We start from the raw sequence: 14,782 nt of genomic DNA on the forward strand, positions 1-14,782 counted from the left end.
GGAATGGAGACGGGACTTCATTGTCCCTCTTCAGACAAGGTTCGACCATCCTCCCAAGGAACCAGGGTCAGCTCTTCCTCTGCTAACCTGCCTGCCTTTCACATGAGTGTGGGGAATTAACTCAGGTCCTCACGCTTGTGAGAGTATCATTTACTGAGCCATCACCCCAATCCTAGTAAATCCAGATTTTATTTTTGTTTTTTTTGTTTTTTTGTTTTTTTGAGACAGGCTCTATGTAGGCCCTACAACTCACTATGTAGACTAGGCTAGCCTTGAACCTACAGAGATTTGTCTACTCTTCTCTCCCTCCCTAGTGCTGGGATTAAAGGTATATGCCACTACAGCTGATATAAACTGGATTTTTTTAAAGTAAAATTACCCTATAGGTTTGTATTTAACTCTAAGTTCTCCAGTTGTGTGTATATTTTATTTCCATCAATAAATTCTAAATTGCAAGTGTAAAAGAAAACCTACTACTTTACTAAGCATGGGAAGTACATTCTGAGGATACAAGAACCACTGGGGTGGTTCACACTTGTAATCCCAGCCTGGGGATGGGAGGATCAGTAGGGCTCGGTGGCCAGAGTCTACAGTTCCTGGCTGAAGACACATCTCAAAGGAGATGGGTAGAGTTTATGACACTCAAAGCTGTCCTCTGGCATCCAGACATATGCACTGCACATATGAACACAGACATACATATGCACATTTTTGAAAAAAGATACAAAATGTGTTGATGGGAAAGCCACTATGGTTTTCTTTTTCCATTCTCCTGTTTGATCAAGTATGTGTGCATGCATGTGGAGGTTGATGGTGGAATTATCTTCAAACATTCCTCTCTTATTCATAGCAGCAAGGGTTCTCAATCAAACCCAGAGCTGTGATATGGCTAGTCTCACTAGCCAGCTTGCTCTAGAATACTGTCTCTGCCTAAGGTTGGAATTATAAGGAGGCTGCTAGCCCACCTGGCATGTATGTGGTTTCTCAGAAGCTAAACTTTGGTCTTCATACTTGGCCAGCAACTGTTTTAACCCAAGCTGTCTCCCCAGCCATTTTAGTGTATGTGTGTGTGTGTGTGTGTGTGTGTGTGTGTGTGTGTGTGTGTTCTGATTATGTATACTTAGTCTATTGTCTTTTAAGGATTTTTGTTTATTGGACTGGAGTTTAAGACTGAATTTCAAAAACCTGCATGAGGTCACACAAATGGAATTTGGTAGTTTTGTAATTTGTTTTTCATATGGAGAGGGCGGGCTGCGTGAAATTTTAATACTTTTCCATAGTTTTGTGTCACCCTATCTGGTAAGGATAACCTTCTTTAAATGCATAATAAATTGGTTTTTTGGCTCAATGTCCTGTAGGCAGCTGAATCCATGTAGGAAAAGGGGAACCCAGAGGGCAACCCAGTCAGGATCACGTGACAGGGATGAAGATGGGGTGGAACTGAATCCTGATGCTGTGTGATCTGTGTACTTCCTGGTTACATCAAGGGGTCAACAATTACTTCCCTAGGGCTGGAGAGATGGCTCAGTGGTTAAGATCACTGACTGCTCTTCCAGAGGTCCTGAGTTCAATTCCCAGCAACCACAGGGTGGCTCACAACTACCTACAATTAGACCTGGTGCCCTCTTCTGGCCTGCAGGGACACATGCAGGCAGAACACTGTACACATAGTAAATAAATCAATCTTAGGAAGAAAAAACAATGACTTTCCTAAGGTGACTAGGACACTGTCTCCTATTATGTCCTGCTGATGTCTGCACTAATGACAAGAAGCAATGGCAAGTGATGCTGTGGGAGGCGTGGTGAGTGAAGACGGGCACCTGACTAGTCAGTGGCTCCTCACTGCTGCTCAGCTGCAATGCAGGCTAGACCAGATTCCCTCAGGATGTCCTGGATGATCAGTAAAAACCCATCACTTTACAAAGCCTTGACATATTAATACACACATACCTACACCCACACACACCCTGGTGATGAGGGCTGAACCCTGATTCTCGAGTTACATCCCAGCCTAGACCTCTTACCTTGGAAATCAATATTAAATGTTTGGTGAACTAATCATAACACTATTGAAGAGGAATGTAAAAAGCACCCGTAACTGTTTACATGCAAATCGCATTTTCTGTATTTTTAAAACCCTGGCTGAGAGCAAGTGGGGATGGCATTCAAGTTATCTGTCCTGGTGCATGCATGTTTGCCGTTAGAGATAGGAGTGTGGGCTTGTTTCATTTAAAAAAATAATAATATTTTTATTTTTACTTGTGTGTGTGTGTGTTATGTACATTTGTGTGTGTGGGGGGGGTTGCTACATGAACATATTGCAGTGCCCATGAAGGCCAGAAGAGGGTGTCAGATCATATGGAGCTGGAGTTACAGATAGTGATAAGCTTTCTGGTGTCGTTTCTGGAAACTGACCTCCAGTCCTCTGGGAAAGCAGTGCTTGTTCCTAAACTGAGCCATCTCTCCAGCCCTGCTGATTCCTGACAGGGCTTAGAGTACACTTAACTTTGGAGAACGTGATTTCTAAAAGGTCTAACCAAAACATAACTCCAAAATACTAATCATTTTTTGTTAAGCATCTTAATAGGCTTTTCAGCTAATGTACCCCAGAATATTTGAAACTACTTTCCCATGGATAGGTAAAATTACACTTATGCTCCAAAATACAGAAAATACCAAAAGCCAGTCAGCCTTCGAGTGAATGGCATCTGCAAACAATCAGAGCTGCTGTTCCTGAAGAAGTCAGCGCTGGCCTTAAACTCAAGAGATCTGCTTGCCTCTGCCTCCCAAGTACCAAGATTAGACCATTGGTATCAAAAGTATGTGCTGTCATGCCCAACTCACCACAGCTTAAAAACCAGGGACAAGACTGCCTCATTACCAGGGTGATGTCAGCCGCCTGCACCCATGCAGAGGATTGTACATATCAGTGATTCAAAGACCGACCCATCCCACCAGTAAAGATGTCACAAGAGGATAGACATGTGAGTCACTCACTGCCAGCAGGATTAGTTCCTGGCTCCTTGTCCACTCAGTTTCTGAAAAATCACTTGTCTAGACAGGTGCGGTGGTGAACAGTTGCAATCTCTTGGGAGGAACAGGCAGGGAGGGGCCTGAGACCCTGTCTCAAAAAATAAACAACTTACACAAGACAAATAGGAATACATAGAAATAAAAAGTCACATACTCGGTTCTTTTAAGCTTATTTAATATTTGAACTCTTATTTTCTATTTTCCCAGACCCCAGAAAACAGAAAGTTTTAGATGACCCAATATTTTGTTCCAGAAACATACAGCCTTATCAGCTAGTTCATAAAAGAGCTTTTTACAAAGGTACATCTGGATAATTAGAGCAATAAAGTCTTTTAGGCATTTCAAAATGTGATCAGTAAAAATACATGATTATTAATAAGGTTTCTTTTTAAAGATAGTTCCAGATTTCTCTTAAAAGCAATTTCTGTTAAAGAGTACATGATTGTATGGTGAACCAAGAAAGTGAGACGGTCTAGTGGGAAGAGGCTCATTAAAAACAACCAACAGTGTGCACGCTACGGTCACCATGCTGTGGTATGTCTGCTTGGCGGGTGGCACCTGGAAATGGCGGGGAGGGACTGGTTTCTAGGAGTCCCCTTTTTCTCTGATCAGTTTATTACCCAAACCTCCAGTCCCCGTGGGGAAGGCAAATGACAGAACGAGAAAGCTCCTTTCTTGAAGAAAGAAAGGACACTTTTACAGATCACACTAAATGGGAGTGAAGTGTTGGAAAAACAAAACCATCTACAAAACAGACTCCTGAAAGGTCTTGCTAAGGCTGGTGCCTTCTGTAACACGGAGGGAAGGAAGTGGCTCTAAACACTGTCCCACACCTGCAGAGAGCAGCCTGGGGGAGGGGGGGTGAAATGCAGGCGCCAGGCCCCAGACCTCGCCAACACCAAGGAGCAGAGCGGAGGGTAAACAACTGCATCATAGAAGCAAACTTAGTCTTCTGCTTCTCAAAGCAGGCAAAAAGGACTCTTCTCTTCCTCCCTCCCCAAAAGACAAACAAAACATTTTCTAAGAGGGCTTGTTCTTTCTAGAGGTCATTAGAAGTTGTTTGGGGAAGACAAAGGCGGAAACACTCATGAACTAACCTCCCATGGGATACAATAAATAGTTACAATTTGGGTTGTGAAAGCAGCAAGACTCCAGCAGTCCAGTCAGCTGCTTTGAAACTATACAAAATGCATGGCCAAAGCCATCCTTTTAAATTACAGTACTTGGAAGGTTTGCTGGTTTGGTTTGACTAGGTCTGTTCTCTGAAAAGGAGACACTCCACACATAACCTGCCACTTAGTGACAGAAGAGCCACTGAGCTCCCAAGAGAGCAGCAGTGTCACAGGTCGTGCTCACGGCACTGACGGCTTTCTGGCTCTGCAGAGATGCTGTGCCCTCCCGCTGGCCTAGTGCTCTTCAGGACAGAACGGACTGTACCTTCTTGTCACCCAGCTTGGACATAACTATGACGCTGACCACCTCATTCCAGAACAGGAGGGTACCTACTGTCACCACCACAAGGGGGATGCAATGTCAAAGCCAAATGGGTGTGATTATAATGGCCAGAATGAAATGGAAGGCACGGGAGGCCAGAAGGGGAGGGTACAGGCAAGAAGTAAGGCTGGTAAGATAAAAAGGAAGTCTCAAAAAGCAGGGTTTGTTTTTCTTTTCAGAATTCACTTCATTCTGAGGTTTCATCTAAAAATGTAATGATATGAATTTATTGGGAAGTACTGGAACCAAAGTCCCTTTCCAGTTAGCCCTGCTGTATGTAACCCTAAGAGAGGAGAGCAAGCAACCAGGAGAGCAGATTCAGGTTGACTGAGCCAGGGAACCATGAGAGGGCCTGTAGTGTCGGACACCAGGAGAGCGCTGCTGTCTAGGTTTCTCCTGATGAGCTACCCAGATGGTGGAGTGTAAGAGGCTGCTGGAAGACAATGGAACCATGTGGTCTCTACATGCTTCTCCTAAGAGATACAGGGAATCCAAATACCAAGCTTCACCTATATATTATGTTCTACATCAAAATTTCAAATCCCATTCTGAGTTATGCTTGACCTATGACTCAAAATACAATTCCAATTTAGAGATGAGGTACGAGGATCCAAGCTGATCAATGTAAGAACATAGAGGAGTTCTCAAAGGGCAGAAATGGGAATCTGGACCCAGACAGATGGCCTTGTTAAGTTGTCGAGGTGTTCATAACAGCAGCTGAGGGAGCATCCCTGGTGAGAAAGACCTGGTGTGAGGGCACTAGGGGGAGAGTAACATTACATCCTGACTATCCCCAGAGTTCAGAGGGCCCTCCTGCAAGATGTGAGCAACATATGAACTCCTTGTTTATTAACAAAATTTAGATTTGACAAATGATTTTTTTTTTTTTTTTTTTTTTTTTTTTTTTACAGAACACTCCAAAAACATATTTACCAAATACACAAAGAAAACCACTGAAAGCCAACAGAATTAAGGAGTTCTCAGGCCACGGTTCTGACTAGGTTACCCTCCACAGGTGCTGCCCACACGGCAGCTATACCAGCACCTTGGTGGGTGCACTGTTCACCTCTGGTCTCTGTTGCCAAGGGCAGTCGCGGCACCATGCAGACAGGGCTGCGGCAGGGGAGTTAGAGGAAGGTCTCCGCAGTGATGTGAGCAACTCTCTCACACCTTCCTCTGCCGTCCTCGGCTCTGCTCATGATCAAAAAGCCCTTTGGCACCATCAGTGCAAAAAAGCAGAGTCAAACCTCCAGGTACTCATTTTTACTGGCCTGATAATCAGCAGTACCTGTGGCTAGTGACAGCCAAGGTTCAACTCAGTAGTGATTCCGTTGAGAAAACCTTCCCAGACTCCCCCCCCCCCCCCCTCCGCAGCACCCCACCACCACTGAAGCATTCCATTTCTTTGTTCTTATGTCCTGCTCACACTGCAGGGAACATTTCATACAAGTGCCAGTCAATGTATAATTATACAAATGTAACAATACCAAGAATAACAAATTTATAATCAAGAAAATAAAAATTTGTTTTCTTCTCTCCCAAATCCCAACTATCAACAGAAAAGACAACAAAGGAAATACACCCATTTTCAAGTGCCCGCCGTTTAGTGTATTGAGGATTCCTGGTAACTGGGGTGGAGCCCAGGCACACAGAAGAGATGCTTGCCTTGGGTGGGAAGAGCTCCGCCTGCTCTGAGCAGCTGCGCAGGACACAGCTCACATCATCTGCATCCACACACAGGAGTCATGGAGCATCTCTGAGGCGATCCTCAGAAAGGCAGCCTTCTGGGCAGAGCAGCGGGGTCACAGATTAGTGAAGGTGGGGGATTCCTCTCTCTTCATCTGCGTCGCCTCTGCTAACCTCTCCACCCCACACCTGACCCTGGCTTCAGGAACAATTGATCCCTGGGTGTGCTAAATACAAGGGGCTAAAACTCCCACTACTCAATTAAAACAAGGCAAAGTAAAAATTAAAGTGTGCTTTCAAATACGGAATGAAATCAAATAAATACATCGGATTTTCTTTGTCTTACCTACGTACAATTTCATATCCTACCCCCAAAGCTCTATACATTTGGTTTTTACTCTGAATCAAAATGCATTTCTGATGGTGAGAAGAGGAGTGAGAGAACTGACGCTCCCTCACTGACAGACTTGTGCAGCTGCCAGACTGGAGGACTAGTCCCACTGGGGCACCCGGGCCCGGCTGAGCCCAGGAGGTTCCAGGCAGATCCTCTGTCACACTCCCTCTGTGTCCACACTGGATCCAGGATGTGGTTGATATGGGGATGTCACTCAAAATCCAACAACCTGCAGTCGCCTCCAAGACACGGGCTCTAACTTTTACCTGAGAAGAATGAAGGTATGTGGAAACCCAATTCAGAGACAAGGGAATATTGTGAAGAACATGTATGCAACCTGAGGGTATGGTCCTGTTCACTTCTAAATCATAAAACGTACCCTCAAAGTACACAAGCAAATGAGTATGAACTGGCCCATGAGCACAGGCTGAGCTGCATCAGGGCCCCCTGCTGGCCTGGGTGTCAGAAGAGGCACAAAGTATGGCAGGGCTCCTCACAAGGGAGTCAGAGCAACACAGCACAGGCTCCACTGAATTTATGGTTCACCAGGCTCCCCTCCACCCTGCCTTCAGCTTGGGAAAGGTGGAGAGAGAGAGGAGGGGCTGGTGTCGGGGCTGGCGACCACAGCTCTTCTGAGAGCATGCAGGGCAGAGTCAGCAGCCTTGATATATGATATGTTTAGAAACAAGCAGTTTCTAAGACCAGGAAAGAAAAGAAATCACAGATTTCCACATTGGAGAGTAATAAATCACATATCCAGTGTGCCGTTAGACAGGCTGAGCCACCGTTTCACGTACCTGAGAGCTTGTCAGGGAGGGCGGAGCCAGCCAGCCTTTGGCAAAGAAGGGCGTAACTTTCCTCCACCTTCTGTAACAGCCAAGATTTTTCATGGGGATGGCACAAGAAAAATAAAATTAGTTGAAAATAGGAATGAAGGTATTCTCTGTTATAGACACATGGCCCTGAATTTCAACATAAACACTGAGCACTAGAGATGCTGTCAGCTGGGAAGGAGGCAAATTTTCTTTTCTCATTTCTCACCTGAATGAATGAGTAACAACTTCCTATGTAAAACACTGCAGAACTACACGGCAGAAGTCACCCAGGAAATGACCCCGTATCATGTGACAGATGAACACAGAGAGAGGCCTTTTAGATACCCTGCCAAGCTAGCCACATATGTGAAATTAAATGAAAAGGGAGCCAAGTCTTGAACTAAACGGCTAAGAACACTACAATTCCCAACCAAATTATGTCATGAAAAAGTGTGAGGGCTCTAGCAGCTGCGTCTACCCAGAGCCAACATCTGTACCTACTGGTCTTTCAATTATATGTTATAGTTTCTGATTTTATGGTTTATGGGGTGTGTGTGTGTGTGTGTGTGTGTGTGTGTGTGTGTATGTGTGTGTGTGTGTGTGCGCGCGTGTGTTGCTTATGCTTCTGTCTGTTGTTGTTGCTTTTGTTTATTGCTGTTTTTAATTTGTCTACTTGTTTTCTAATGAGAAAGAGAAAGAAAGAAGGTGTGGAGTTGGATGGATGGTGAGGTGGGGAAGAGCTGGGAGAAGTTGGGGGAAGGAAAATCATAATCAGAACATATTGTATGAAAATAATTTATTTTCAATAAAAAAATAAGAGTCCTTTTCATAGAAACCATCACAGTGTGGTCTGTAACAACCAACTTCTAACACGCTCCATTTATGCTCAGGTGTTTGGATAACAGAAGCCATTGGAGCCAATTTCTACCCATTATGGCCTCTGGGCAACTACCAATACTACTTCATGAGTCACAGATAATTAATAGGCTACAGCAAGTCATAGTATTACCTGGCCTTGATTTACAACCATGCAACCCCACCTAACTCACTCCACATCATTCAACATGATGGAGAACAACTGCCCGAAGTACTTTTAGGTTCTTAAAATTTAGGAACCCAAACAGACATGTAATTAGCTACAAACCTATAACTTACCTGTTATTGTAATTTGTCAAAGACAAACACTGTCAATACCAGCTTTTATCCAGGTCTATTCACAATGAATGGTCAAAGAAAATAAAACTCGACAGATACAGAACCTGGACCAGTCAGTCTATGGACATCGGGATTCCATCACTTCAAACTTGCACTCTGCTAACTGTGTTCTTAGGATCAAGTGCTATGGAGGTTGAAATGTGACATACCTTTAAGTGTTCGAGATCAGCCTCTATTTTATGAATGTACTCCAGGATTTGGCTTTGTGAATCTGTACAAGAGGAACTCTGGATCTCAAAACAAGCATCCTCCACAGCTCTCCAGCGTCTCTGGACCAGGAATTCTGGGATGAATGGTGAAACTGCCCCATCAGAATGAACATTCGAAGGAGAATGTTGTTGCTGGTGGGTGGAGTCCACAGAAGGGATGCCTGTTACAGGCTGCAGGGTGAATGAGGAGGCAACCTCCTCATCTGTGGAGCTCTCCTGCACAGCATCATAGCCATCAAGGATCAAACAGTTTCCTATTGGTAGAGACAGGGCAGTCTGATGAGATTAGCATTGCCACCAGAATGGGGTCATATGACAACTTGAAAAGCTACTATGATGGGGTAACCAACAGCTCCCAAGTTTAGTTTTAATTCTACCAGAATTTACTTTGGATTAAAGTCAATCTTAGCAAACTTCCACAGCAATTTCTGAACTTCCTATTAGTCTGAGTTGTTAAGAGTTTAAAACTGTAAACCACAACAAAGCCCTTACATGACTTCCCTGCCCAATACCCTTTCCTGGGCTCCTGTCGATCTCCCACCCACCCACCCACACCCACCCCCCCACCCCCCCGTGTCCAGGGATCCACACAGGGCTCTGCCTGGCCACAGCTGGCCTGATTTCCTTCCTAATTCATCTGACCATCTGACACTTATCACTTGCTTTTTTATTTACCATTACTCTTTCCCTTTAGGCACTTAAGCTTCTTAAGAACAATGGAGTTTCTGGTATTTTTCACTGTTCAATCTCCCAGCCCCTCTGACAGGGTCTGGCAAAGAACAGATTCAGTATTTATTATATGAAGGAACACACACACACACACACACCCCTTAGATATTGAAACATCCATTCCAGCATATAAGACAGTTTATAATAACCAAAATCGAAGTTGAAATGTAAAAGCCACTTGCCTGAGATGCGTAAATTAACATCCTTCTCTTCCTTTTTAACTGCTCCATCACCTTCTGATGGATTATCATCACTATGTGCTTCATGGGCATCAAAAAAGTGCTCTCCACTGTCATCCAGACCCCCTTCTGGCTCTGTAGCAGGCATCTCTGGGGTCAGAATCATGTGGTCCATTACTAAAATGTTACTTGCCTGGCTGTCTTGGGATGCCAGGATCACTGAGTCCTGTGTAGCACAAGACTCAGTTGAAGTCCGTGGACTGTCACAAGTTGCAACATCACCAGTTCCAGTTTTAAAAGGCATCTGTCCTTCCTCAGCATGACAAGCCTTAACATTTTCAGAGTCCTGGATGCCACTCTCCGCCTGCCCCTCTTCCGAAGCAGGCCTGTATCTTGAGAAGGACTGCCAGTCTTCCCGGGTGTTCTTCTCAGTCAGACCCAACTGCTGGGCCAGCAGCTGCTTCAACAAGCCCACTAAGAGTCAGGGTAGGGTGAAGAGAACAGAAGAGAAACTGACTATCACGTTTGACTGCCAGGTGGAATCAGGCAGCTCCGTTTCCCATCACTTCTAAAACTAGGAACATATAACAACATACAACCAAAATATTAATCCTACACAGTTTTTCTGTTTGTTTCAATTTTGGTTTTTGGAGACTAGGTTTCTCTATATAACGGCCTTGGCTGTCCTGGAACTCTCTCTGTAGACCATGCTGGCCTCAAACTCATAGATCCTCCTGACTCTGTTTCCTGAGTGCTGGGATTAAAGGTGTGCACCACTACACTCAGCCTACATAATCATTTTTATCTTGAAATATACAATCTAAAATATGATCTCCTCACAACACTTAGCATTAAACGACACATGACCAGAGCTAAGCATTCTGAATAGCGAGGCCCTCCTATTTAAAAGTCCTAAAAACACTCAATATCAGGTGTCCACTCTCTTGCAGCTAGGCCAGCAAAGCTAAATCTTATGCTTTTTCTTCTCAAGAGTAGACTTTTTTCTAATAATCTTCCTAAATGGTGAAGATGATCAAATTTATAATAAACTTAAATTCCAATGATTTGGTAGCAGTATATGTAAGTTCAAAGGGAAGCAGTCATTAGTTTTGAAACATCACCTTACAAATGGCATGGCTTCTTTAGGATGTTCCAAATGAGATCCAGTTCACCCCTAGGCTAAGCTTATGTTGAACTCACACAGGTGATGACAATTCTGGGACCATGCAGTAAACTACCAGTCATCACTAAGTCTGTCACTACAGGAGAAGCCAGACTAAGTGACATTTTACCTAACTGCAAGTCCCTGCTTCTACCACAGGCTTACCCTCTGCTTCTCCAAGTACAGTGCAGGTCGAAGAAGACCTCCCCCTTTCTCAAGCACATCCATCTCTCCCCAAAATGGCAGCCCTAAAACACTACCTCTCCACTGGGATGGTTTGCCACTCCTTGTCTGGACCATGGTGTATGGTGCTATTTTATTTGTGCTGAAATGTGATTTTATTTGTATGTTAATAAAAAAGTTTGCTTGGATATCAGAGGTCATAGCGAGCCATAAACAGAGTTAGGCGGTGGTGGCACATGCCCTTAATCCGATCACATGGCAGCAGAGAGTCTCTGTGTGGTCAAGGACACAGCCAAGTGTGGTGACACAGAACCTTTAATCCCAGTACCAACCATAGAGACCTGGAAGTCCGTATAAACAGGCAGTGACGAGGAAGTCATGTGGTTGGGTTCAGAGCCAATGAGAAGGCAGAACAGAAAGGCAATAAAAAGACAAGTCAGACAGAAAGAGATTCTCTGGGGAAGCAATGGCAGCGAGGTGGTAAGATAAGGTAGTCAAGACTCTCTGATCACTTTGGCTATTTACCTCTTTATTTGGCTCTGTGTTTCTTATTTACTAAGACTGTTTAGAATTTCATCTACAATGGTGTTTGGAGGTGGAGTTCCTAGTCTGCACAGTAGAAGCAGCAAAGTACAGCAATGGAGCAGGGAGGCACATCGGTCTCAGGAAAGCACTGAAACTGTCACTAGACAGCCAGAGAAGTCAAGTGTTTCTAAGTACTGGGTGACTCCATCCTTCCTTAGTTGTATTCTAGTCTAAACAACTCTAACAGCTGACTCAGTACGGGCACCACTCCAAGTCTCTTCCCATCCACATCCCTGAGCAGCTCTCAGCCAGATTAGTAAGTTCTATCTGTCATACCTAGCTTTAAAACCTCACAGGGTTCTCTGTAGCTACAGCAGCTATTCTTGGACTTTCTCCACCTCACTTACCCAAGAGATATGCTATCCTGCCATGTGTAATAGTGGTTCCCAACACAGCTGGACCTAGGACGGGACAGCTAACAGAGCTGTGTGTGTGCGTGTGCACGTTAGAAGCTGTTGTGAAGAATATTGCATCTCTACACAAAATGTAGAACATGTATAATCTGGAAAAGCTACTAAAATTCTGTGATGTATCTGTCCATCAAATAGGGAGGATGCAAGCTGGTATTTCAAATTCACAACAGTGAGACTCCTCAGTCCATCCTCAGGACCTATCTCCTGCACCCCTCCACTCCACCCTGTGTGTGCAAGCCAGCTGTCCTCTCCCTGTTCTCTGAACGCCCTGCACTTCCTGCTGATCTTCTCGTCCTTCTGCTGCTTCTGTCTGAGTGGTTCTGTTCTACACACTGATTTCCATCTTAATCACCCTTCCAGAAGACAAGTCAGCTGTCTTTCTCTCTGCTGCTTCCCTTCTCTGACCACACCCACCCAGACAGATTTGACTCAAAAGCCTTACCACCCCTGGAATGTTTGCTTTTAAGTGGCAGGGGTGAAGTGAAGTTCTTATCATCTTCCCAACTAGACCATAAATCTCTTGAAGGAAAAAAAAATCATAGTTTAGACATTTTTCCATGAAAATTCATTGCTTTTTCTCTCTAACAGGCTTTCTAGTACACACACATAATCTAGCACTTAGAAAATGCCACAAGTTAGGAAGAAAACTTACAATTCCTCAGTGCGTCCAACGCCCACCGCTCCTCGGTCACAGGCAAGTGTGGCTCCGGAATTGGGATTGGATAACTGCCATCATCTTCCTTCAGTGTCCCGTTTGCACACTGCTCCTTTGCGAACTGTGTCGCAGTCACAAAGAGATGTTCTGCCTCTGACTTGCCAGGGGTACTCAGTGAATGAGACTGAGGTTTTGACGAAATTAAGGGAGATTCTAATTCCAAAACTCTGTCTGTTCAATGGAACAGAAAAGGTAGAGTATACCTTACTGGGCATTTCATTTTCAACATGGAACAATCAGGGATTGATGGGGGCGGGGTAAGCCACACAAGCTGCAGAGATCCCGCACTGGGAAAGCCCACAGCACAGAGCAATGCTACACTGGCTCACAGAGGGCTCACAGGCAGCATCTGTTAAAGTGCACGGTAGGGGCCAGTCCAGAGCCTTCACCTTAACATCTTCCAGAAGTGCAGCTTACCTGGACTCTGCAGACCAGTGACTGAAAGACCATGGTGCTCCACTTTCAACTTGGATGGTTCTTCGTCGTCATTGTCTCCTCTGTAGAAAAAGACAAAAAAGAAACAACCCCTGAGCTTCGGAAGATGTCCAAGCTTCATGGCACTCAAATGAAAAACTGCTCGCGTCTTCCTGACAAGAAGCTCAGTGGCGCACTCACTCGCAAGGCGGCGACTGGGGCAGAGGAATTGGCTTCGTGGACTGTTCCTTCACTGCTGCGGCCATCCGACAGATGAGGTCCTGCCAGCTTCAGGGGTGAAAGGAGTCCAGAATGCAGGGGGAAAGAGAAACACCCCATAAGTACACTCAAGGAAAAAGAGAAAACAGAACTCAAACACCACCCAGGCTGCCAGAAACAGCTTCGCTTTAGGAGCACTTGTGCAGACACTCTAAACATACTTTAAAGAAAGCTCTAGCAGGAGCACACTACCCATTTAAAGACTAATTTGGCACTTCTGAGAATGTTTTCTTTAGAAAATTTACTTTCTGTAGAATAAAATAAAAATGAAAACATCAATCTCCAAAGAAACAAATTCTTAAAGGAATATTCCCAAAAGAGTACAAGAGGAAGTACTTGGTTTCTACAGTGGTTTTCAGAACCCCAGTATAAAGGCAAGGTGCAGCCTGGAGAAATGGCGCAGCAGTTAGGAACCTGCTTGTTCCTCCAGAGGACAGCCATCCAGTTCCCAGCACCACATCAGTCAGCTCACAACCACCTGTAACAGTAGCTCCAGGGGACCTGACACCCTCTTCTGGCTTCTGCAGGCACCTGTACACCTGTGCACACGCACACACAGGTGCGCACACACACATACACAAATAATGAAATAACTTTACAAAACAAAGTTTGTGGAACATTTATAGTTTGAATAATAGAATATCATTTAGAAAAAATTAAATCTGATACATACACTGTCTTTTCAGAAACTGTCTGTGCTACCAATTCATAAATTTGGGCTCCATTATCTGACATAGAGATGACGAAAAAGGCTTTGTTATCTAGAAAAGAAGAAAATAAAATTTACCACTATGACCAAGGAAGCATGAGACATTTCCAGATGTAGATATGAGTATTCTGCATCTTAATTTAGATAAAGGTTATATATGTTCACTTTGTAAAACTTCATCAAGTTTATAAATTTAAATTTTGTGTAACTCACTGTAAGCTACATTATCTATAACTTAAATGAAATTTATAAAAATCAACACAGTACTTCATTAGAAACAAAAATAAGTCAAAATTTAAATTACTTAAGACTCAGGGAGTTTTAAAAAAAGGAGAAAACATATTAAGTTGGGACAGAAAAGTAAGGGAGGGGACAGGGAGTAGGCTTAACCAAAATTTTATATTATATACATATATGAAATTCTCAAATATAAAAAATAATTGGTTTTATAAAAGTTCTGTCTTAATAAAGGTTGTGTCCTGCCCAAGTAGAATGTGCTCTGGCGTTCTATCAAGCCTGTAATCTGAAATTAAAATGCTTCTATGAAAACACACTGAACCCAGTGCTC

At 44.0% G+C, this 14,782-nt stretch overlaps 1 protein-coding gene across 4 annotated transcripts in view; it reads right to left on the reverse strand.

The window, feature by feature from the left end:
* Positions 1 to 3,187: 3,187 nt before the first annotated feature.
* The window catches only part of Arhgef12 (Rho guanine nucleotide exchange factor 12), a 141,976-nt gene continuing 130,381 nt past the window's right edge, over positions 3,188 to 14,782 (reverse strand). For all 4 annotated transcript variants that reach the window (XM_036191784.1, XM_036191783.1, XM_036191782.1 and 1 more), the window contains 8 exons: positions 14,179 to 14,266; positions 13,428 to 13,514; positions 13,230 to 13,309; positions 12,750 to 12,983; positions 9,758 to 10,228; positions 8,787 to 9,100; positions 7,405 to 7,474; positions 3,188 to 6,873 (listed from right to left, as the gene is read on the reverse strand). In XM_036191784.1, the coding sequence (XP_036047677.1) occupies positions 6,863 to 6,873; positions 7,405 to 7,474; positions 8,787 to 9,100; positions 9,758 to 10,228; positions 12,750 to 12,983; positions 13,230 to 13,309; positions 13,428 to 13,514; positions 14,179 to 14,266 (1,355 nt within the window). In that variant the 3' untranslated portion in view covers positions 3,188 to 6,862. The remainder of the gene's footprint in view (positions 6,874 to 7,404; positions 7,475 to 8,786; positions 9,101 to 9,757; positions 10,229 to 12,749; positions 12,984 to 13,229; positions 13,310 to 13,427; positions 13,515 to 14,178; positions 14,267 to 14,782) is intronic.

This window comes from Onychomys torridus, chromosome 7 (genome assembly GCF_903995425.1).
Source record: "Onychomys torridus chromosome 7, mOncTor1.1, whole genome shotgun sequence".
NCBI classification, from domain to species: domain Eukaryota; kingdom Metazoa; phylum Chordata; class Mammalia; order Rodentia; family Cricetidae; genus Onychomys; species Onychomys torridus.